This window comes from Triticum urartu, chromosome 2A, assembly GCF_056163025.1.
Source record: "Triticum urartu cultivar PI428250 chromosome 2A, HENAU_Tu73, whole genome shotgun sequence".
Classification (NCBI taxonomy): Eukaryota; Viridiplantae; Streptophyta; class Magnoliopsida; order Poales; family Poaceae; genus Triticum; species Triticum urartu.
In genome coordinates, this window is record NC_141874.1 from 686,857,587 (window position 1) to 686,881,469 (window position 23,883).

Here is a 23,883-nt window from a genome sequence, read left to right on the forward strand (position 1 = left end):
AATGGTTTTTCAAGCTCATGCCCGGATCGAGAGATATGAAGTCTCCGATAAGTTCTTCAGCTGTAAGATGGAGGAAAATAGTTCTGTCGGTGAGCACATACTCACTATGTCTGGGTTACATAACCGCTTGACTCAGCTGGGAGTTAATCTCCCGGATGACGCGGTCATTGACAGAATCCTCCAGTCGCTTCCACCAAGCTACAAGAGCTTTGTGATGAACTTCAATATGCAGGGGATGGTAAAGACCATTCCTGAAGTATTTGCTATGCTGAAATCAGCAGAGGTAGAAGTCAAGAAGGAACATCAAGTGTTGATGATAAATAAAACCACTAAGTTCAAGAAGGGCAAGGGTAAAAAGAACTTCAAGAAGGACGGCAAGGAAGTTGCTGCGCCCGGCAAGCAAGCTGTCGGGAAGAAGTCAAAGAATGGACCCAAGCCTGAGACAGAGTGCTTTTATTGCAAAGGGAAGGGTCACTGGAAGCGGAACTGCCCCAAATACTTAGCGGACAAGAAGGCCGGCAAAACAAAAGGTATATGTGATATACATGTAATTGATGTGTACCTTACCAGTACTCGTAGTAACTCCTGGGTATTTGATACCGGTGCCGTTGCTCATATTTGTGACTCACCGCAGGAGCTGCGGAATAAACGAAAACTGGAAAAGGACGAGGTGACGATGCGCGTCGGGAATGGTTCCAAGGTCGATGTGATCGCCGTGGGCACGATACCTCTACATTTACCTACGGGATTAGTTATAAACCTCAATAATTGTTATTTAGTGCCTATATTGAGCATGAACATTGTATCAGGATCTCGTTTAATACGAGATGGCTACTCATTTAAATCCGAGAATAATGGTTGTTCTATTTATATGAGAGATATGTTTTATGGTCATGCTCCGATAGTCAATGGTTTATTCTTAATGAATCTCGAGCGTATTACTACACATGTTCATAGTGTGAGTACCAAAAGATGTAAGGTTGATAATGATAGTCCCACATACTTGTGGCACTGCCGCCTTGGTCACATAGGTGTCAAACGCATGAAGAAGCTCCATGCAGATGGACTTTTAGAGTCTCTTGATTATGAATCATTTGACACGTGCGAACCATGCCTCATGGGTAAAATGACCAAGACTCCATTCGCAGGAACAATGGAGCGAGCAACCAACTTATTGGAAATCATACATACTGATGTGTGCGGTCCAATGAGTGTTGAGGCTCGCGGTGGCTATCGTTATGTTCTCACCCTCACTGATGACTTAAGTAGATATGGGTATGTCTACTTAATGAAACACAAGTCTGAAACCTTTGAAAAGTTCAAAGAATTTCAGAGTGAGGTTGAAAATCAACGTGACAGGAAAATCAAGTTTCTACGATCAGATCGTGGAGGAGAATACTTGAGTCACGAATTTGGCACACACTTAAGAAAATGTGGAATAGTTTCACAACTCACGCCGCCTGGAACACCTCAGCGTAATGGTGTGTCCGAACGTCGTAATCGCACTCTATTAGATATGGTGCGATCTATGATGTCTCTTACCGATTTACCGCTATCTTTTTGGGGCTATGCTTTAGAGACTGCCGCATTCACTTCAAATAGGGCTCCGTCGAAATCCGTTGAGACGACACCGTATGAATTATGGTTTGGGAAGAAACCTAAGCTGTCGTTTCTAAAAGTTTGGGGATGCGATGCTTATGTCAAGAAACTTCAACCTGAAAAGCTCGAACCCAAGTCGGAAAAATGCGTCTTCATAGGATACCCTAAAGAAACTTATGGGTATACCTTCTACCTCAGATCCGAAGGCAAGATCTTTGTTGCCAGGAATGGATTCTTTCTAGAGAAAGAGTTTCTCTCGAAAGAAGTAAGTGGGAGGAAATTAGAGCTTGATGAAGTATTACCTCTTGAACCGGTAAATGGCGCAACTCAAGAAAATGTTCCTGAGGTGCCTGCACTGACTAGAGAGGAAGTTAATGATGATGATCAAGATACTTCTGATCAAGCTCCTACTGAAATTCGAAGGTCCACAAGGACACGTTCCGCACCAGAGTGGTACGGCAACCCTGTCTTGGAAATCATGTAGTTAGAGAACAGTGAACCTTCGAGCTATGAAGAAGCGATGGCGGGACCGGATTCCGACAAATGGCTAGAAGCCATGAAATCCGAGATAGGATCCATGTATGAAAACAAAGTATGGACTTTGACTGACTTGCCCGTTGAACGGCGAGCCATAGAAAATAAATGGATCTTCAAGAAGAAGACAGACGCGGATGGTAATGTGACCATCTATAAAGCTCGGCTTGTCGCTAAGGGTTATCGACAAGTTCAAGGGGTTGACTACGATGAGACTTTCTCACCGGTAGCGAAGCTGAAGTCCGTCTGAATCATGTTAGCGATTACCGCATTCTATGATTATGAGATATGGCAAATGGACGTCAAAACGGCATTCCTTAATGGTTTCCTTAAGGAAGAGTTGTATATGATGCAGCCGGAAGGTTTTGTCGATCCTAAGAATGCTAACAAGGTGTGCAAGCTCCAACGCTCGATTTATGGGCTGGTGCAAGCATCTCGGAGTTGGAACATTCGCTTTGATGAGATGATCAAAGCATTTGGGTTTACACAGACTTATGGAGAAGCCTGCGTTTACAAGAAAGTGAGTGGGAGCTCTGTAGCATTTCTCATACTATATGTAGATGACATACTTTTGATGGCAAATGATATAGAACTCTTGGACAGCATCAAGGCCTACTTGAATAAAAGTTTTTCAATGAAGGACCTTGGAGAAGCTGCTTATATATTAGGCATCAAGATCTACAGAGATAGATCAAGACGCCTCATAGGTCTTTCACAAAGCACATACCTTGATAAGATTTTGAAGAAGTTCAAAATGGATCAGTCCAAGAAAGGGTTCTTGCCTGTTTTGCAAGGTGTGAGATTGAGCTCATCTCAATGCCCGACCACGGCAGAAGAGATAGAAGAGATGAGTATCATCCCCTATGCCTCAGCCATAGGTTCTATTATGTATGCCATGCTGTGTACCAGACCTGATGTAAACCTTGCCGTAAGTTTGGTAGGAAGGCACCAAAGTAATCCCGGCAAGGAACACTGGACAGCGGTCAAGAATATCCTGAAGTACCTGAAAAGGACTAAGGAAATGTTTCTCGTTTATGGAAGTGACGAAGAGCTCGTCGTAAAGGGTTACGTCGACGCTAGCTTCGACACAGATCTGGATGACTCTAAGTCACAAACCGGATACGTGTATATGTTGAATGGTGGAGCAGTGAGCTGGTGCAGCTGCAAACAGAGCGTTGTGGCGGGATCTACATGTGAAGCGGAGTACATGGCAGCCTCAGAGGCAGCACATGAAGCAATATGGGTGAAGGAGTTCATCACCGACCTAGGAGTCATACCCAATGCGTCGGGGCCAATCAAACTCTTTTGTGACAACACTGGAGCTATTGCACTTGCCAAGGAGCCCAGGTTTCACAAGAAGACAAGGCACATCAAGCGTCGCTTCAACTCCATTCGTGAAAATGTTCAAGATGGAGACATAGAGATTTGTAAAGTACATACGGACCTGAATATAGCAGATCCGTTGACTAAATCTCTCCCTAGGGCAAAACATGATCAACACCAGAATTCCATGGGTGTTCGATTCATCACAATGTAACTAGATTATTGACTCTAGTGCAAGTGGGAGACTGTTGGAAATATGCCCTAGAGGCAATAATAAAAGCATTATTATTATATTTCTTTGTTCATGATAATTGTCTTTATTCATGCTATAACTGTATTATCCGGAAATCGTAATACACGTGTGAATACATAGACCATAATATGTCCCTAGTAAGCCTCTAGTTGACTAGCTCGTTGATCAACAGATAGTCATGATTTCCTGGCTATGGACATTGGATGTCATTGATAACGGGATCACATCATTAGGAGAATGATGTGATGGACAAGACCCAATCCTAAGCATAGCACAAAGATCGTGTAGTTCGTTTGCTAGAGCTTTTCCAATGTCAAGTATCTTTTCCTTTGACCATGAGATCGTGTAACTCCCGGATACCGTAGGAGTGCCTTGGGTGTATCAAACGTCACAACGTAACTGGGTGACTATAAAGTTGCATTACAGGTATCTCCGAAAGTGTCTGTTGGGTTGACACGGATCGAGACTGGGATTTGTCACTCCATATAACGGAGAGGTATCACTGGGCCCACTCGGTAATGCATCATCATTATGAGCTCAAAGTGACCAAGTGGTTGATCACGGGATCATGCATTACGGTACGAGTAAAGTGACTTGCCGGTAACGAGATTGAACAAGGTATTGGGATACCGACGATCGAGTCTCGGGCAAGTAACATACCGATTGACAAAGGGAATTGTATACGGGGTTGATTAATCCTCGACATCGTGGTTCATCCGATGAGATCATCGTCGAGCATGTGGGAGCCATCATGGGTATCCAGATCCCGCTGTTGGTTATTGACCGGAGAGTCGTCTCGGTCATGTCTGCTTGTCTCCCGAACCCGTAGGGTCTACACACTTAAGGTTCGGTGACGCTAGGGTTATGAAGATATGTATATGCAGTAATCCGAATGTTGTTCGGAGTCCCGGATGAGATCCCGGACATCACGAGGAGTTCCGGAATGGTCCGGAGGTAAAGAATTATATATAGGAAGTGCTGTTTCGGCCATCGGGACAAGTTTCGGGGTTATCGGTATTGTACCAGGACCACCGGAGGGGTCCCGGGGGCCCACCGGGTGGGGCCACCTGTCCCGGGGGGGCACATGGGCTGTAGGGGATGTGCCTTGGCCTATATGGGCCAAGGACACCAGCCCTACTAGGCCCATGCGCCTAGGGTTTCCACCACGGAGGAGTCCAAGTGGTGGAAGGCACCCCGAGGTGCCTTGGGGGGGAGGGAAACCCTCCCCTGGCCGCCGCACCTAGGAGATTAGATCTCCTAGGCTGCGCACCACCCCCCCTTGGCCCTCCTATATATAGTTGAGGAGAGGGAGGATTTCATACCTCAGCCTTTGGTGCTTCCTCTCTCCCCGTTACGTCTCTCTCTCGTAGTATAGGCGAAGCCCTGCTACTGTGACGCCCTGCATCCACCACCACGCCGTCGTGCTGCTGGATCTTCATCAACCTCTCTTCCCCCCTTGCTGGATCAAGAAAGGAGGAGACGTCATCCGTTCCGTACGTGTGTTGAACGCGGAGGCACCGTCCGTTCGGTGCTAAGATCATCGGTGATTTGAATCACGTCGTGTTCGACTACATCATCCCCGTTCTTTGAACGCTTCCGCTCGCGATCTACAAGGTACGTAGATGCATCTAATTACTCGTTGCTAGATGAACTCCTAGATGGATCTTGGTGAAACCGTAGGAAAATTTTTGTTTTCTGCTACGTTCCCCAACAAGAAGACACTAGTTGACCGCTTCTTCTTGATACTAGATGTTCCTAGTAACTCGTGATGCACAAGGTTTCTCCTCATATACTATTTCACCTTAGCTAGAGGTCCGTCGCCCCCCTGAATTTCAATTTCTAGCCACTTGATTCCCAATTAATGGAAGCATTCCCCGGTGTAACAGGCGCTAGTACGCCTATTACGCCAGGGAAGCAGCGCCTTGGTGTTTATCATAGGGGCGTGTGCGGCCTAGAGCTACTGGCGCCCGATCTGGAGGTCGGCCGGGATTAAAGGGATGGCCTGGGGCGCTGCCAAGCACGGCGGTGGTGTGAGGTCGATGGGAGGGCGGGGCGGCAGAGGCAGGGGTCTGGGACGATGGTCGCTGGTGGTTCGAGAAAGATCATCAACAGTGACTGGCGGGAGGTAGACGAAGGCCATCTGCCCGTTCCTTATAGATCGGACGGTTCATTAAAAAAATTGACTGGCCTATTTATTTTCAGTCGACTGTTATCTTAGATATGACCACATGTGGTGGTGTGCTGGAGGAGTACCTGCATTTCCTGTGCTCATATATTACAAAATCATACGGAGTAGAATCTAATTTTGTTTGCCATGCAATGTTGTAGAGCTATCATATGTCTCCTGTCATTTATTTTTCAGCCACCTGCTATCTGCTACTTTTACAGTGCACTAGTTCTGCACACACTTCACCCTTACTCTCACTGTTGTGTTTTTATGCAAGGGTATTTCAGACTCTGCTGCCATGAGAGAAGCCAAAAAGAAAAGAGATAAGCCGCTCCAACTTGTTGTGCGGCTAGGCAAGACACGTTTCAACGCTTTAATGGGTGCAGTGTCAGCAGATGGAGACAGGGAACGTAGCTCTGGAGTTGATGACCTCGCTCGCAATGAACCACCATCCCAGGTGCTTGCTTTAACTTCGCGGTGTCATATGTGGTTGCATGTTCCATATGGTGTCTAGCTTGTATTCGAAAGGCTGAAGTCGATAAGATAAGGAAAGATATTTTTTACATGAACCACCATCCCGTGAGCACCAGAAGACAAATAGCTAGTCAGGGCACTGGCCGAGCCAGTGACAAGCCCAGCAAAGATAGGCATCACCTGGAAGCCAACTAAAAAGCTGCGATGGTGGCGAAGCAGCCCGCCTCCCACCAGGCTCTCAGGTCCTAGATGATCATGCTCACCACTCCAACCGGATGTCTAGCTTGTATTACTTCCAATTTGGATAAATTGCATCTGCTTAGCTTACACATTATACCTTTGAATATGACATGCCTTTCTGTTTTTGGTACATACTAGTACATCTGTGTATTAACCATGTTCTTACATCAAACTAATGTTCTTGTGTATCCCTCATCAATCACTTATGACGAGGCGGGCAGGCAAGGGGACTACTCCTCATTTAAAGAATGCAGCGTCAGCCTCCCAACATGATTCTCAAGAAACAAAAATGCTACATGAAGATAGTGAACGTAGCTCTGTAGTTGATTACAGCATTTCCCCTACACTAGCATCGCAGGTGCTTGCTCTAATTTGGCAGCGTGATATGTGGTTGCATGTTGCATATAGTGTCTAGATTGTAATTCTTCCAATCTGGTTAAAATGCATGTGCTAGTCTGCTTAGCTTATACATTATACCTGTTAATGTGACATGCCTTCCTGTATTTAGTACATAGTACATCTGTCTATTAAGCATGTCCTTACATAAAACTATTGTTTTTTTTGTATCCCGCATCAATCAACATGATGAGACACCTTTAGTATATGCAGTGCGATATTAGTTGCATCTTCCATATGATTTATAGCATGCGCTGCTTCTAATTTGTTGAAATTCCATTTATGATGGGATGCTTTTAACTTGGCAGAGTCATATTGGTTGCATCTTTCATGTGGTGTCAAGCTTGCATTGCTTCTTATTTGCTAGAATGGTTTCTGCTTAGTTTACACAAACAGTTGTGAACATGCCATGTCGTCCTATTTTTCGTACATATTCCATCCTGGTATCATGTGTTTGCCTTACATCAAAGTAGTGGTTGTCAGTATCATGCATGAATGAGTTTTGAAGAGACAATTTTATTGATTTTTCTTGTCGGTTTTACTTGACAATTCAAAATCAATAAAGCGGAAGGAAGTTAGCAAGGCAGCGGATAAAGGTGCTCCTTCCGAACGGAGGGCCTCTACAGTTTCTACTCCTCCACACCCCCAAGATGATTTCCAAGACAACACATGCATAGACACTCAACAAAGTTGTGTTTATGATGAGCACATCTCCCCTAGTGCAGCATCACCGGTGCTGCCTCTAACTTGGCACTGTTATATGTGGTTGCATGTTATGTGTGATGTCTAGCTTGTATTGCTTCTAATTTTGTTGAATTCCATCTGCTTACTTTACACATTATACTTGAGTAAGACACGTGTTCCTATTTCTAGAACATACAATATCTGTCTATCACACCATGTTCTTACATCATATTACTACTGTTGTGTAACCTGCAACAATCACTTAGCATAAGACACGTTTGACTTCGGAGTGTGATATAGGTTACATCTCACATTCTTTTCTAGCTTGTACTACTAATTTGTTGAAATGGCACTTATGACGAGACAGTTTTAACTTGGTAGAGTGATATTCGTTGCATCTTTCATATGGTGTCTAGATTTCATTGCTTCTAATTTGTTGAAATGCCTTCTCCTTAGTTTACACATCATAAGCTATGAATATGCAATGCTGTGAATATGCAATGACACTAATGACGAGAGACCTCTAACATGGTAGTGTGATGTTGTTTGCATCTTGCGTATGATTTATTTCTTGTACTGCTTCACATTTGTTTAAACGCCATTTATGATGAGACACTGTTAACTTGGCAGAGCGATATTTGTAGCATCTTTCATATGGTGTCTACCTTCCATTGCATTGCTTCTAATTTGGTGAAATGTCTTCTTCTTAGTTTACACATCATAGTTCTGGTTATCTCTTCCGTCCTATTTTTCATACATATTACATCCTCCTATCATGTGGTTGTCTAACATCAAAGTTCAGTTCGTCTGCATCACGCATCAATTTGTTCTGAAGAACTAAACTGGTATTCGTTTTTCTTGTCGGCTTGACTTAACATGGCACAGAGAAAGAGGAAGAAACACAGAATGGCAGGGAATGAGAAGCGGATGAATCCTGCAGATTCTGCTGGTACTGATGGTGCAATAGAAGGTCAAAGTCCAGTAGAAAATTCTACAAACACGGCATCCCATGCTACATGAGTTGCAAAAAAAGACAAACAGAAACAAATAGTTGCCACCAAACAAGCAGAGACAGCCCTAATTCTTGCAACACCTACCATAGTACTACCAGTTGCACGACGTACTCGTGTGTCAACTAAGCTAGCAGCACGTTCCCAAGCTCCCTTGCCACCTGACACTACTTCCCAAGCACTCTTGACACAAGACGAGTTGGCAATATCAGATGAACCTTGTGAGCTTCAATAGCAAGAAGGTAGTTGCTAGAGTCAAGTTACAGTTGCATGCTTCTTTATATGTAGTCTCACAGTTTGATGTACACTAACACTTCCTATGTTTGTTGTTGGACTAGCACCTAGGCGCAAGAGGAAACAAACATCAGGGATAATGCTCGATAGGTTAACTAAATCTAGAGGAGGAAGAATGGAGATCCGTTTTGAGGCAGGTTTAAAAAGGCCACGTGATGCTACAGAGTCAGCCAAGTTAGTATCAAAGGCAGTGGTTGCTGTTAGGTGTCATGTACGTATCCTCCCAACATGGATTCAGTACAGGAATGACAAAGACGAAACCCAGTTCAACACCTTCCTCGACCATTTATCTGTAAGTATGGTTATGTATGGAAACTAGTAATATCATCTTCCTCTATCCAATACTTTCTAGGTTGCTGATAATGAGACTCCCATAATTTTCAATAGATGAGGTTCAAGTTGGATATCCAAGATGATGGAACCAGACAAGCTTGCACCCATGTTTTCAAGTCTGCTCTGCGACAGTATCAGTATAACTTGAGGAAAACTCACTTTGAAGGCAAGGCTAACAGTGAACTTGCCCAAACATCTCCAGTGGAAAAAATATCTGATGAAGACTGGAGAGGCCTCGTTAAACACTGGTCCGATCCGAAGTATCAGGTACATTATATATATATATATATGTCATCAGATCACATGTTAAAGTCCTATTTACGAATGTGCCATACAAATCTATCTTCTTGTAGGTGAACTGTTCAAAGAACAAGGCCAACCGTACGAAAGTGAAATTCCAACAGACGACAGGATCTCGTAGCTATATTGCACACTGCGAGGCTCTTGTAATTAGTTGTTGTTTCACTCTTTTCGATGTACCATATTATCAGATCTATATTGACTTGTTCCAAATGTAGAGGAAAGCCCGCAAGGACCAAAAAGTACCTGAACCAAATGCTGTGGAAATCTTCAAGGACTGTCACACCAGCAAGAAGAAGGGCATGACTACACCAGTCAAAGCCGTTGTTGTAAGTCCTTAATCCTCATGCCTTTTAACTACTACTTACTCTGACTTGTGCCTTGAACTGCATGGTTTGCAGCCAATGTCTATTACCCTTTTCAATTTTATACACAATTGTCTTAGCGTATCATTGCACCTTACAAGGTTTAAAAGAGAGGAGTGATGTTCCTATCATCTTGACCCGTAATCTAGTTCCGTGCTGGACTTGCCCACACAATGTTACAATTTCCTATTTGTCTGTTCTCAGTTGTTTTGTGATATGAATGACGTCATATTATGCTTACCGTATTATAAACTTCGTCTCTTCATCCTTAGCCCTCAATACAATGTGAAGAAATAGACAATACATTAGTGATGGTACATGGTCATATGTTTGGAACCTGGTTTTATTATGTACTTTGCAATAAAATACAACTAATATTTTACATGGGTTGACCAGAATAAGTTCTGTATATAGACCAAAGCTATTTTGTTTGGTTTTTTTGCCTCCTTAATATCTTCTGTTCTGGTACTACTAATGTAAAACCTCAACTTTTCAGTGAGCTATTAAAAAAATGGTGGAACCGCCACCTTCTGAAGGTGACGAGGCAACTATAACCGCAATGTCAGATCTTGCTGTAGTGGGTCAGTACATGTCCACTAACAGTGTCAAAAGCACGTTCTTGCGTAATACTGGTGTCGGAGTAAATGACCACGGGTAGCCTAGCCGGCTCCCCCTGGCCCGTCTGAAACAATTACGAGCCGATCCGGCCCTCAAGAATCCAAGACGTGGGGCCGCCTTCCCCTTGCCGGCTGTCTCCCAGGCCGACTATTGGAAGGCGGCCCAGCTTTAGCCCTCATGAAGAAAGCCGCGGGAGGGCCGGCTCCAAGAAGCCGGCCACGAGAAGGCCGACTCCAGGAAGCCGACTCCCACAAAGCGGTAAGGATCGTACCCTCGAAGTCTGCATCCACATAACGGCAATGTGACGGGGCGTGGCTACAGTAAAGCCTGCCACCCCCGAATCCCAGAGCACGCCTGGCACAGTGCGCCGTACGGGGTGGCCAAGACCCGTCCGGCGCGGCACTGTTGCCATGTTGACCCTGACACCACCCACGACGGGCTGTCAGCGCGGCCCACGGGTGGTGGGTCCCTTTAGGTAGAGAGACACCCGAAGGCGGCCATGCCTCCCCCAGTCGGCCCAAGACAGGGCCGGCTCCCCGCAGCCGGCCTGCCTCCTCCCTCGAAGGAGACGCCCCATTAAGGAGACAAGACGCGGTGAGGCTACAGCGATCGCCCGCCGGGCAGCGGCACTGTAGCCACGCCCACCTCGGCGAAGCCCTCGTCACCAGGTTGAGGCAACAGTAACCAGCCACCGACAAGGCCCTGGACAGTGGGGCCTGCCTGTCGACCAAGGAGCCGGCAGCCGGTGGGACCCACCAGCCGGCGGGCCCCAGCAGCCAGCGCAGAATCCGACGAGCGTAGACACAGATGGCTGGGGCCCACGCCCAGCCGGATTACCATTGTACCCCCGGGGGTGGGCCTATATTAACCCCTCGGGGCACCCATGCAAAGGGGTTGATCTAAGCTAGTTTCAGACACCACATAGAGAGGAGAAGAGAGCGAGCCGTGCCCTTCTTCCTCCTCTCGCCAAACAGCTCAAGGAGCATCTTGTAGCCACTCGTTCATCTAGTGATCATGCGGAGACCCCGTAGAGCAGCAGTAGGGGTGTTATCTCCATGGAGAGCCCCGAAGCTGGGTAAGATTCGCCGGCGTGCATGTCTTCGCCTCATCCCGCTTCCAGGCACCGGCGACGTCTTACTGGCTCCCACAATGATAAGCCACCCGTTGGCATATGTCGCACCTACCACCCGACTTGGCGCCCACCGTGGGGCCAGGTGCATCATCGTCCGGAGACCTGTTCTGGACGGGAACCCTCTTCCTCCCCAGCGAGCGTAGCCAGCCCGGCACGCCCGATGGCGCTTGCCACGACGCGCTACAAGGCGTCGCCAACGTCTGCACAGCAAGCGGCCTCACCGATCTCCTTGACAAGACCCTCATCTCCGACGAGCTCGCCTCTGACGCGGGCACCGACCACCTCGTCAGCCTCCTCGGCCAGCTCCACGTCTCCGGCGAGCTTGCTGTGGACTTGGAGTCTGTTGGCTCCACCGATCCGATGCCTGTCGACTCCGACACGGCCTCGCTCGACGCTTTCCCCACCAACATCGCGATCTACAATGACCCTCTTCCTCGGGCCGATGGCTGTGACGGTGCCACCACCGAGGTGATGGTCATCGGTCACGGCGGCGCTATTGGCGAGAACGCCCTCGACGCCCCGCATGCAGCGGTCCACGATTTGTCCATCCCCCTCCCGGCCGATGCCGACGCCGAAGCACTGGAGGCTCGCCGCCTCGCCCTCCTCACGGAGGGCCGGAAGTTGGCCTCCATGAGACGGCTCACCGAGGCCCACCAGCACAAAGCCGACCGCGCCGCCTTTGGCACGCCGCCCCCAGGCGTGCCAAGCCGAGCCGGCATTGTCAGACAGCGCGGCGCTGCCCTCGCCGACACGCTAGGAGTCGACCCCCCAGTCTACGCCACTCCGCTCGAGAACCTGCGCGCCGCCCAGGCGGCCGTAGACGAGCTAGACGGACTGGGGGCCGAAGAACTCCCCCACATGACCAGACGCATCCAGCAACTAATCGATGCAGCCACACAACGGCACGAAGCCGACGCCCGCGCGGAAAGCCCTTCCCCGCGCCGAGAGCACGGCGCGACGAGCCGGACGCCGACTGCGGGTAAAACCCACACGCGACACGAGAAAGAGCCGGCTGCCAGCCGAAGCCGAACCCGGATCTCCATCGAGCGAGACGCAGAAGGCCGTCCCTGGGCCGTGGATCGGCGGGGCAACCCGCCTCCGCCTCCGCCTCGTGGGGAGAGATATCCCACCCCACCGCCTGTCGCGCATCCGACTCTCAGCGGCCGACTAGGTCACCGCGAGGGAGTCGGCGAGAACGACGCCCGCCATTGGATCGACCGCCTAGCGCGATCCCTGGCGCTAGAAGAAGAAGACGATGTCGGCCCGCCTTGCTTCGGCCCCCGCATTCGCGACGAGCCCTTCCCCAAAGGGTTCTCGCTCCCAAGAGACACGCCCAAGTACAACGGCTCCGTGAAGCCGGAAGATTGGTTGATCAACTACTCCACAGCGGTTCGCATAGCAAACGGCAACAGGCGCATTGCCGTGAAGTACGTGCCCCTCATGCTGCAAGGCACGGCGCGGACCTGGCTCAATAGCCTCAGGCCCTACAGCATCAACAGCTGGCTAGACTTCACAGAAGCCTTCGTCCGCAACTTCACCAGCACCTACAAGCGGGCCCCCAAGCCCAGACATCTCTCCTTGTGCGTACAAGGCCCTGCCGAGTCCACTCGCGACTACCTCACGCGTTGGGCCGAGCTCCGCAATTCTTGCGAAGGGGTGCACGAGGTGCAAGCCATAGAATACTTCACCCCCGGATGCCGAGAAGGCACCCTCCTCAAGCACAAGCTCCTCTGCGACGAGCCGACTACCCTCGACGAGCTTCTGGTCATAGCGGACAAGTACGCCACCGCCGACTCCTTAATGAAGACTGAACTCCGGGTAGATGTGTCCGGGAAGGTAATCAACTCGGCGCCCAAGACGCCGGCTGGGGACTCCGGCCGATGCCCGTACCAAAACGACCACAAGCGCAAGGGCCCCGTGCCGCTCTCCACCAGCCGGTAGGTGGCCACAGTCGAGGACAAGCAGCCCGAAGGGCGGCCTGCACCCAAGAAGCAGAAGGGCGGCAGGCCGGCTTGGCAGCCGGCTTTCTCCTACGAGCAAACTCTCGACGCCCCGTGCAAGTTCCACAGCGGCGCGAAGTCGTCCAACCACACAACCCGGAAGTGCCACTGGCTCACCCGAATCTCCAAAGGTGAAGGGCTCGCGCCGCCTCCGCCTGCTGGTCCGCCGCCTCCGGCTCCGCAGCTGCCGACCGCTCGGCCAGCAGTCGGAGCTGTGCACGATGAGTTCCCCGACGAGCATGCCGCCTATGTCGTCTTTACAAGCCAGCCCGAAGGCCGGCGTAGCAGACGCCGAGAGCACCAAGAAGTCAACGTGGTCGCTACCAACCCCGCCGAGCACATGCACTGGTCAGAAAAGCCTATCAGCTGGAGCCGGGCCGACCACCCAGAGGTGATGCCATCTCCCGGCTCTTATGCGTTGGTTTTGGATGCCACCCTTGCAACGGACAGACGTGCCGCCCGTTTCTCCCGCGTGCTGATAGATGGCGGGAGCAGCATCAACATCCTGTACCGTGACACCCTGGAGAAGCTGAACGTCAAGACAAAGCAACTCATGCCTACTCGGACTGTGTTCCATGGCATTGTACCTGGCCTGTCCTACGCCCCCATTGGCAAGATCAAGATTGATGTTCTCTTTGGGGACAATGATCATTTCCGCCGAGAAGCGATCTGGTTTGAAGTGGTGGACCTGGAGAGGCCCTGCCATGCATTGCTTGGCCGTCCTGCCTTGGCTAGGTTCATGGCTGTTCCCCACTATGCTTACCTCAAAATGAAGATGCCGAGCGCCAAGGGCATCCTCACCGTAGCCGGTGATTACAAGAAATCTTCCGAGTGCGCTGCAGCCAGCAGCCGGCTGGCCGAGTCCCTTGTGATTGCCGAAGAAAAGAAGATGTTGGACCGAGTCGTGGCCATGGCCGGCAAACAGTCGGCCCTGTCCCCCGATCCCAAGGAGTGTGATGCCCAAGAAACTTTCCAGCCGGCCAAGGAGACAAAGAAGATACCTCTTGACCCCGAGCACCCAGAAAGGTTTGCCGTCATTGGGGCAAACCTAAACAGCAAATAGGAAGGCGAGCTCGCCGAATTCCTCCATGAGAATCGGGAAATCTTCGCATGGTCCCCTAAGGACATGCATGGTCTTTCGAAGGAATTCGCCGAGCACAAGCTACACGTCCGAGAAGGCGCAAAACCAGTCAAACAACCCCTCCGCTGACTGTCGGAAGAGAAAAGAAGGATTGTGGGAGAGGAGATAGCCCGGCTTCTGGCAGCCGGCTTCATCATGGAGGTTTTCTTTCTAGAGTGGCTCGCCACCCCGGTCCTCGTGCTAAAGAAGAACAACAAGTGGCGCATGTGCATAGACTACACGAGCCTCAACAAGGCCTGCCCCAAAGATCCCTTTGCCCTGCCAAGGATTGATCAAGTGATAGACTCCACGGCCGGATGCGAGCTGTTGAGTTTCTTGGATGCTTACTCAGGATACCACCAGATAAAGCTAGATCCGGCTGACCGCCTGAAGACCGCCTTCATCACGCCATTCGGAGCTTTCTGCTACCTGACCATGACATTCGGCTTCAGAAATGCCGGTGCCACTTTTCAGCGTTGCATGCAGAAGTGCCTCCTCAAGCAGCTCGGCAGAAATGCCCACGTCTACGTAGACGACATTGTGGTGAAGACAGAGAAGCGCGACACCTTGCTGGAGGACCTCAAGGAAACATTTGAGAACCTGCGCCGGTTCCAGATCGAGCTCAACCCCAAGAAATGCGTGTTCGGAGTGCCAGCCGGCCAACTCCTAGGCATCCTGGTCTCCGAACGCGGCATCGAATGCAACCCAGTAAAGATCAAGGCCATTGAGAGAATGGCGATTCCCACCAAACTTCGAGACATCCAGAAGTTCACCGGGTGCTTGGCCTCCCTGAACCGCTTCATCAGCCGGCTCAGAGAGAAAGCTCTCCCCCTCTACCGCCTCATGAAGAAGACTACTCACTTCGAGTGGAACGACCAAGCTGACCAAGCTTTTCACGAGCTGAAGAAGATGCTGGCCACGCCGCCTGTCCTGGCGGCGCTGACTGAGAAAGAGCCCATGCTCCTCTACATTGCCGCAACCAGCCGGGTGGTCAGCACCGTCATCGTAGTCCAGCGCCCAGAAGAGGGCCGAGCCCAGCTGGTTCAGAGGCCAGTGTACTATTTGAGCGAGGTGCTGTCTACCTCAAAGCAGAACTACCCGCATTACCAAAAGATGTGCTATGGCGTGTACTTCGCCGCCAAGAAGCTGAAGCCCTACTTCCAAGAGCACCCCATCACGATCGTATGCACCGCCCCGCTTGCCAAGATCATAGGCAGCCGGGATGCATCTGGCCGGGTGGTGAAATGGGCCATCGAGCTGGCCCCCTACACGATCTTCTACCAGCCTCACACCGCCATCAAGTCCCAAGCATTGGCCGACTCCCTCGTCGACTGGGCCGAGACTCAGTACCTACCGCCAGCTCCCGACTCCACTCATTGGCGCATGCACTTCGACGGGTCCAAGATGCACACCGGCTTGGGAGCCGGCGTCATCCTCACCTCTCCCAAAGGCGACAAGCTCAGATACACGCTGCAAATTCACTTTGCCGCCTCCAACAATGTGGCCGAGTACGAGGCGCTCATACACGGGCTCCGGCTTGCCAAAGAGCTCGGCATACGCTGGATCCTATGTTACAGCGACTCGGACTTGGTAGTCCAACAATCATCCGGCGACTGGGATGCCAAGGACGCAAATATGGCAAGCTACCGCTTCCTCGTTCAGCAGATCAGCGGGTACTTTGAAGGATGCGAGTTCCTCCACGTATCGCGAGCCGACAACGAGCCAGCTGATACCCTTTCTCGAATAGGCTCCACTCGGCAGGCAATACCAACCGGTGTCTCTCTGCAACGCCTCCTCAAGCCGTCTATCAAGCCGTCTCCAGAGTCCGATCCATCTTCGTGCCGCCTGATCCCGACGCGGCCGGGTCCGGCTCGAAGAACCAAGCAGGTGACCCCAGGACTTTGATAGTCGGCCCGGGGACGTCAGTAGGCGGCTCGGGGACTTCCGTAGTTACGCCCGACCCAGGGAATGCCGCACCCGGCTCGGGGACTACGGTAGTCGGCCTGGGGACTGCACCAACACAACAGGCGGCGGCCGACTCCAGCATTTCACCACCCAGCCCGCCCGCCCTGGTCGCAGTAGCCGTGTTGGCAATAGAAGAAGTCGCAGCTCCATCATGGGCTCAGTCCATCCTCAACTTCCTAATAAACCAAGACCTGTCGGCTGATGAAACAGAGGCAAGACAAGTCTAACGCCGAGCCGGAGCATACACAATCGTCAACAGAGAGCTCGTCAGGCGCAGTGCCACAGGAGTCTTCCAGCGATGCATCGAGCAAGAGAAGGGCATTGCAATCCTCAGAGACATCCACCAAGGAGAATGCGGCCACCATGCGGCCTCAAGATCACTCGTCGCCAAAGCTTTCCGCCATGGGTTCTTTTGGCCGACTGCTTTGAATGACGCCAAGGAGTTAGTTAAACATTGCAAAGGGTGCCAAGTCTTCAGCTCCATGCAACACATGCCGGCTTCGGCACTCAAGACCATTCCCCTCACTTGGCCCTTCGCTGTCTGGGGACTGGACATGGTGGGCCCATTCAAGACGGCGCGCGGCGGCATGACACACCTACTTGTCGCCGTGGACAAATTCACCAAATGGATTGAGGCAAAGCCGATCAAGAAGCTGAATGGGCCGACTGCCGTGACATTCATCGCAGATATAACAACTCGCTACGGCGTGCCACACAGCATCATCACCGACAACGGCACGAATTTCGCGAAGGGAGCATTGGCACGTTTCTGCGCGACGCAGGGCATCCGGTTGGACTTAGCGTCCGTTGCCCACCCGTAGTCAAACGGCCAAGTCGAGCGAGCCAACGGCCTCATCCTTTCCGGCATCAAGCCCCGACTGGTCGTACCACTGGAACGTTCGGCTGGCTGTTGGCTCGATGAGCTGTCGGCCGTCCTCTGGAGTCTGCGCACTACCCCAAACAAGTCAACCGGCTTCACTCCTTTCTTCCTCATGCATGGTGCCGAGGCGGTCATCCTAATAGACATCGAGTTCGACTCGCCTTGGGTAACCATGTACACAGAGGCGGAGGCCAAGGAAGCACGAGAAGATGGCGTCGACCTGCTGGAAGAAGGCCGGCTGTTAGCCCTCAGCCGGTCCGCCATCTACCAGCAGGGCTTGCGCCGCTACCACAGCCGGAAGGTCAAACCAAGATCTTTCCAAGAAGGCGACCTCGTGCTCCGGCTGATCCAGCGAACAGCCGGCCAGCACAAGCTCTCGGCCCCTTGGGAAGGCCCCTTCATCATCAGCAGAGCGCTGGGAAATGACTCCTACTACCTGATAGACGCACAGAAGCCGAGGGCACGAAAGAGAGATGACTCCGGCAAAGAGTCGGAACGACCATGGAATGCCAACCTCCTCCGAAGATTTTACAGTTGAAATGCAGTATGTATCATGCTAACTTTTGTACTAAGTACGAGACAATAGGCCCCCCGAGGAGAGCTCAGGGACTGCCATCTTTTATCTATAAAAGAAGAGTATCATGCTTATGATCATGTCATTACATTCACTTTTTTCGTCCGGCACCGGGTTCGACTAGTCGGCCCGGGGACTAGCCGCCTTGAGTTATATTAGAAGTCCTACCCGCGGTCAGACAAGTAGTGTGCCGGCACCCAAGCCCTCTCTTGCCAAAAGTCGCAGTTCAAAGAACTGGCTGTCCGGCTAGCAAGAGTTAAAGGCAGGAAAGGACGCCCACACGAAAAACGGCTAGGGACTAATGGACTAATATAACAAAAGCTGGCTTTCCTCCCACCACCGACCGACTACCAGAGTAGCCGGCCGGCCGGCTTCCATTCACCTCGCTTCAATCTAAGAAAGCTTGAGTACTTGCCTTCCCCAAAAATAAAAAAATAAATATAGCCAAGTTCTTCCTTAGCCGCAGGCTGCAGAGCAGCTGCCAGTTGGGAAGGCAGCGGCTAGGGGGAGGCGGCAAAGGAAATAGCCTAAAGATAAAAAGCATACGCGAATGGAAGCCAAACACACACACGATCATATTTACACAAAAGGCCTTCGAAAGGCCAGCATTCAACATAGTTTGAATACACCCCAAGTGGGTGGAACTGCGCAAGATTAACAAAAATTGTTCAAAGAGTAACAAGCAGGAAAAGCAAGGATGGCAGATTAAGCCAAGGGAGCGACTGGCGAGTCGGGCAGGTCGGTAGAGACGGCAGTGCTGGCTGGAGGAGTGGCCGGCTGGCGAACCTCGGCATGATCACCACCTCCCGCAAAGGGCGCGCTAGCACGTGCCTCGTTGCTGGAGGCACGGTCAGGCTGGGGCTGGCTGGCCGCTTCACCGGCCGGCTCGACGTCTTCGCCTTCCTCCTCGTCGTCGTCTTCACCTTCATCGCTGGAAGCGATCTCCTCCGCCAAGTCCTCACCCGCTGCCGGGTCCATCCCAAACCATTCCTCTGGCTGGGCAACGCCGTCGTCATTTATTTCAAGAGCAAAGACGCTGATGTCAGTGCACTCGGCGATCGTCGAGGCACAATGAGCGATAGCCGGCCGCACCTCCTCCATCTCCTCGTCGGCCTCCAGCCGCCAGGTGCGCAGCTGGTCCAGGTTCATCCCGGGATACCAGGCTCGGACGAACTCCAGCGCCCGCCCAGCTCCAAGCCGGGCCGCCGATGCCTTCCAGGCCTCGAAGCGGCCAACCGCAACCTCCAGCCAGTCGGCAGTCCGACTCGGGGTGCGAGGAATCGTTTCGCCTGGCCAGAGGGCGGCCAACACCTGTGCCCCGACGCGCTGGAGGCGGCGGAGCATGCGGTGAGCCGGCTGCAGCCGAGCTTGGACCGCCAAGAGTTGCTCCTCAAGCGTCCGGCTCGCGTCCGGCGCGATTTCAGCCCCCGCCTGCCGGCGCGCCTCGCGGTGGGCCTCGATGGTCTGGGTGGCGAAGACGAAGTATCCGGGGAAGTAGTCTACACAAAGAACAAAAAGCAGCACAAGTCAGAACGCGAATCAGGGGGCAAGGGGCAAGCAAGGAGTGAGGAAGGCGGCTTACCATCGATCAGATCCTCAATCCGGCCGAAGCCCTCGCTCAGCGCTTGTTTTGCCTCGGCCCAGCCCGCCGCTTCGATCTCGAACTCAGCTTTGAGGGCGTCCTCGCTGTCCTGCGCCTTCTTCAGGGCCGCCTTGTGGCTCTCCTCCTGGTCGGCCAACTTCTTGGCCAGGCGGTCACGCTCCAGGACCAAGGCGTTGTACCCGGCTTCCTTGGCGCGAAGGGCGGCTTGGGCCCCGCTGAGCTGCCCCCTCAAGTCGGCATTGGCTCCTGCAAGCATGAAGACAAAGGAAAAATCAATAAGGAAGAAGTCGTCAGGGAAGATCCGACCCGACTGCTCTGCAGTCGGCCCGAATCTCGGGGACTACACCCAGTGGGTGCGCTGACGCGCCCCCACAGAAGATGAACGAGACAAAGCACGCACTCCGGCTGCTGGTCAGGTCCTCAGTTTTCCGCCCCAGCTCCTGAGCCTGGGAGTTGAAGGCAGCAGCGCGGAGGTTATGGTACTCCTGGAAGATTAGACAGGATGCGAGGATAAGATAGTTGTCAGGACCTAGTAAGTTCCAAGCCGCCTGCTCAGCAGCCGACTCGGAACTCGGAGACTACACCCAGTGGGTGCGCTGACGCGCCCCCACAGAAGAAATCAAAAAAGCAAAACAACCAAGGCCAGAAGACTCACCCAGATGATGGCCCGCGTCGTGAGGAACTCTTGGGTACATCGTTGCAATGAAGCGGCCTGGGCTTGAAGCCGGTTCCGGACCTCCTGGGCCGCCGTGTTCAGCTCGGCCGTCCCCCCGCTGGGCGTCCACTCGGACGTGCTGGCGCTGGCGGCCTCCAGGGCCTCTGCCGTCTGGCTGGCGCCCGCAGCTCCATGCAACTCCGGCGCGGAGGAAGTTCCCCCTGCACGCCGGTGAAATGCCGGCTGCACCTCGAGGCCGGCCCCTGCCTCCGGCTCGCCCCCAGCCGGCTGCTCTGGCGCCGCGGCTGGTTGGCCGCTTTGGCCCGCTCCAGTCGGCACCGTCTGCGGCGCCTCCTCCACGAAGACCACATGGTCCTCCCTCCTCTCCATCACCGGCGGGTCTTGGTCAACCTCCTCCGACGGGGGCATGAGGATGTTGGGAGCCACGGCGCGGAGGGGAACGACGAGCAGCAGAGGCTGGTTGTGCGAGGCCTCCGCCTCTGTCTCCGCGGTTGCCGCCTCCGCCCGGGCCTTGGCCGCCGCGTCGGCCTGCTCCTTCGCCGCCTGGGCGGTTCTTCGCTCCGCCACCTCCCGCTCCTCCCGCGCCTCCCGTGCGTTCCGCTCTGTGGCCTCCATAAGGTCGGTGCGGGGATCCACGTGGCGGGAGCCTGAGGACCCTCCAGTCGGCCCGACTATGGAGCCGCCAGGACCTCGCTCGAGGGAAAGCGGTGCCCTGCCCGACGAGCAAAGAAAGGTTTAGAAGAGCTTCAATCGAAGAGGACAACAAAAAAATACAAGACATTTGACGACTTACGTCGAGATCGCCTGCGGCTGTTTCACCGCCTTGCGGAAGCGGGCCGCCTTCACGGCCGCCTCATCCCGCTTGGTCGCCGCCGTGGAAGCCTTGGATTTCTTCGGCCGGCTGCCGAAGAAGGACGACGCGGCCCGGCGTTTCTGCGCGCCGCCACGGGCAGCCGGCGCGGCAGACGGGCCCGCGCCTTGATGATCAAGCGCCGGCTGGCGGTGCGGGGCGGCTTCGACCTCGTCATCGTCCGCCCAGTCCTCGAGGTCGGCCCTGAGCCCCGCGCCGTCTGCCTCGTCGCCTTCCCCCATGATGGAATCTTCCATGGCGGCCGCTCCCAGGTCCGGATCGTCGCCATCGTCCACCGTGCGGTCGAGGAGGAGCTGGTGCTCTACCCCTACGGCCCCGGCCGTCGGCGGAAAAAGAGGGTTCTGCTAAGGGCAAACCAATTGATCAGAAGTCGGCCATCATGAGGCTGGCTACAAAAAAGAAGAAAAACTTACGGCAGGCGGAGGGTTGGCGCGAGAATACGGCCCCTTGCCGTATCGCCAATCCTCGGCGAGCTTGCAGTTGGAGATGTAGTTCACCATGTAAGACACCTCGACATGAGGCATCTCCCTGGTGCTCAGCCGGCACGGGTCGAAGCGGCCGCTCATCTGGCAAATCATGTGAGGCCGGCCTTGGAGCGGAAGTACTCGGCGCTCCACGAAGGCGGCCACCAGGTCGGCTCCGGTCAGGCCCTCCGACTGGATCATCACCCGGAGCCGGGAGACGGCTGCGTTCCCGGCCTGAGACAACGACCTAGCCCGGTAGCTCCATGAGGGTTGCCTCCCAGCCGGCGGGCCGGCTACGTAAGCCGGCAGGTTGACGTAGTCACCTTGCTGGGCGATGTTCTTCACGTAAAAATAGGATTTCTGCCAGAGCTTCACCGACTGGATCAGCGGGATGGGCGGGAACGGATTGTTCTCGCCCGTCCGCCTCATGGCAATGAAGGCTCCGCAGGGGGCGGGCACACCCGCGACAACGGTGCCGAGCTTGCTCTGGAAGAATTCTCCCCAGAGCTCAAGAGTGGGGAGAACCCCAAGAAAGCCCTCGCACAAGGTGACGAAAGCCGACAGCAGCATCACCGCGTTGGGCGTGAGGTGATGCGGCTAGAGGTGGTAGAATTCAAGAAAAGCGTGAAGGAATCCGCTCGCCGGGAGGCCGAAGCCGCGCAGGCAGTGCGAGCGGAAGATTACCCGCTCGCCCTCCTCCGGTGCCAGCGAAATCTCCCTCGCCGGCGCACGACGAACCCGCACGTAGTTCTCGCCCGGCAAACGCCGCGTCCGGCGGAGGAACTCAACGTGGTCCTCGTGGACGTTGGAGCCATCCCACGAGCTCGACAACGCCATGGGAACGACGCGGCGAGGAACAAGACGATGCGACGGTGGAGACGCGCACGACCCCGCTACGGCGGGACCAAAGGAACTGAGAGGTCCGACGGCGGAGCGGCGCGGCAATGGGTCGCTGCGGCGGCGAAGGGAAGAAGAAGGAAGGCGAGAAGGGGCGGAGCGAGGGAGAGCGTGCGAGCCTCTGTCGCTCCCCCTCCTCCCCCTACTTATAGGCCCACGCAGCGGAGCCGAGGAGGCGTGGTGTGGGGGAACGTGGGATCAACTGCGCCCACTCCCCCATGTCCCGCGATTATTGCGCCCTGATGGCGTAATGAAACCGCCGCGGGAAGGCGAGCGGTCCGTTGTGGGCCGCAGAAGATCCGCGCTCGGGCCGAGGCCTAGGAGTGGCGGGCCCGGGCCTGCGGCGGCGTCCCATCGCGCGCGTGCGTTGGCAGGTTTTCCTTGCCATGTGGCCCACGGGATGGCGCGCGGTCAGCTCACAAGCCGACCCACGTTCCTGCCTACAAGAAGCGGAGCTTTCCGAAGACGGCGCGCATAAGCAAAGCCGGCTCCTCGGGATAGGAAGCTGACCAAGCTTCTTGTCCCCTTGTCAGCCTTGAAGCTCGATCAGCTTCGGGGACTACTGTCGGAGTAAATGACCACGGGTAGCCTAGCCGGCTCCCCCTGGCCCGTCTGAAAAAATTACGAGCCGATCCGGCCCTCAAGAATCCAAGACATGGGGCCGCCTTCCCCTTGCCGGCTGTCTCCCAAGCCGACTATCGGAAGGCGGCCCAGCTTTAGCCCTCATGAAGAAAGCCGCGGGAGGGCCGGCTCCAAGAAGCCGGCCACGAGAAGGCCGACTCCAGGAAGCCGACTCCCACAAAGCGGTTAGGATCGTACCCTCGAAGTCTGCATCCACATAACGGCAATGTGATGGGGCGTGGCTACAGTAAAGCCTGCCATCCCCGAATCCCGGAGCACGCCTGGCACAGTGCGCCGTACGGGGTGGCCATGACCCGTCCGGCGCGGCACTGTTGCCATGTTGACCCTAACGCCACCCACGACGGGCTGTCAGCGTGGCCCACGGGCGGTGGGTCCCTTCAGGTAGAGAGACACCCGAAGGCGGCCATGCCTCCCCCAGTCGGCCCAAGACAGGGCCGGCTCCCCGCAGCCGGCCTGCCTCCTCCCTCGA

At 53.7% G+C, this 23,883-nt stretch overlaps 1 protein-coding gene across 1 annotated transcript; it reads right to left on the bottom strand.

The window, feature by feature from the left end:
• Window positions 1–18,761: 18,761 nt before the first annotated feature.
• LOC147986735 (uncharacterized) lies at window positions 18,762–21,632 on the bottom strand. Its single transcript, XM_087542131.1, has 5 exons — window positions 21,561–21,632; window positions 20,265–20,349; window positions 19,844–20,110; window positions 19,048–19,760; window positions 18,762–18,788 (listed from the first exon to the last, which is right to left on the bottom strand). Exons 1-5 carry the CDS (start codon window positions 21,630–21,632, stop codon window positions 18,762–18,764), a joined length of 1,164 nt encoding a protein of 387 aa, XP_087398257.1.
• Window positions 21,633–23,883: the final 2,251 nt, after the last annotated feature.

Excerpts from the sequence above, each read along its gene's own strand:
- LOC147986735 (XM_087542131.1), bottom strand. The coding sequence starts at position 21,632 with ATGGGGGAAGGCGACGAGGCAGACGGCGCGGGGCTCAGGGCCGACCTC. Across the intron at positions 20,350-21,560 it reads ACTGGGCGGACGATGACGAG|GAGTACCATAACCTCCGCGC; the intron begins GTCGAAGCCGCC and ends CTAATCTTCCAG. Across the intron at positions 19,761-19,843 it reads GATTGAGGATCTGATCGATG|ACTACTTCCCCGGATACTTC; the intron begins GTAAGCCGCCTT and ends TTCTTTGTGTAG.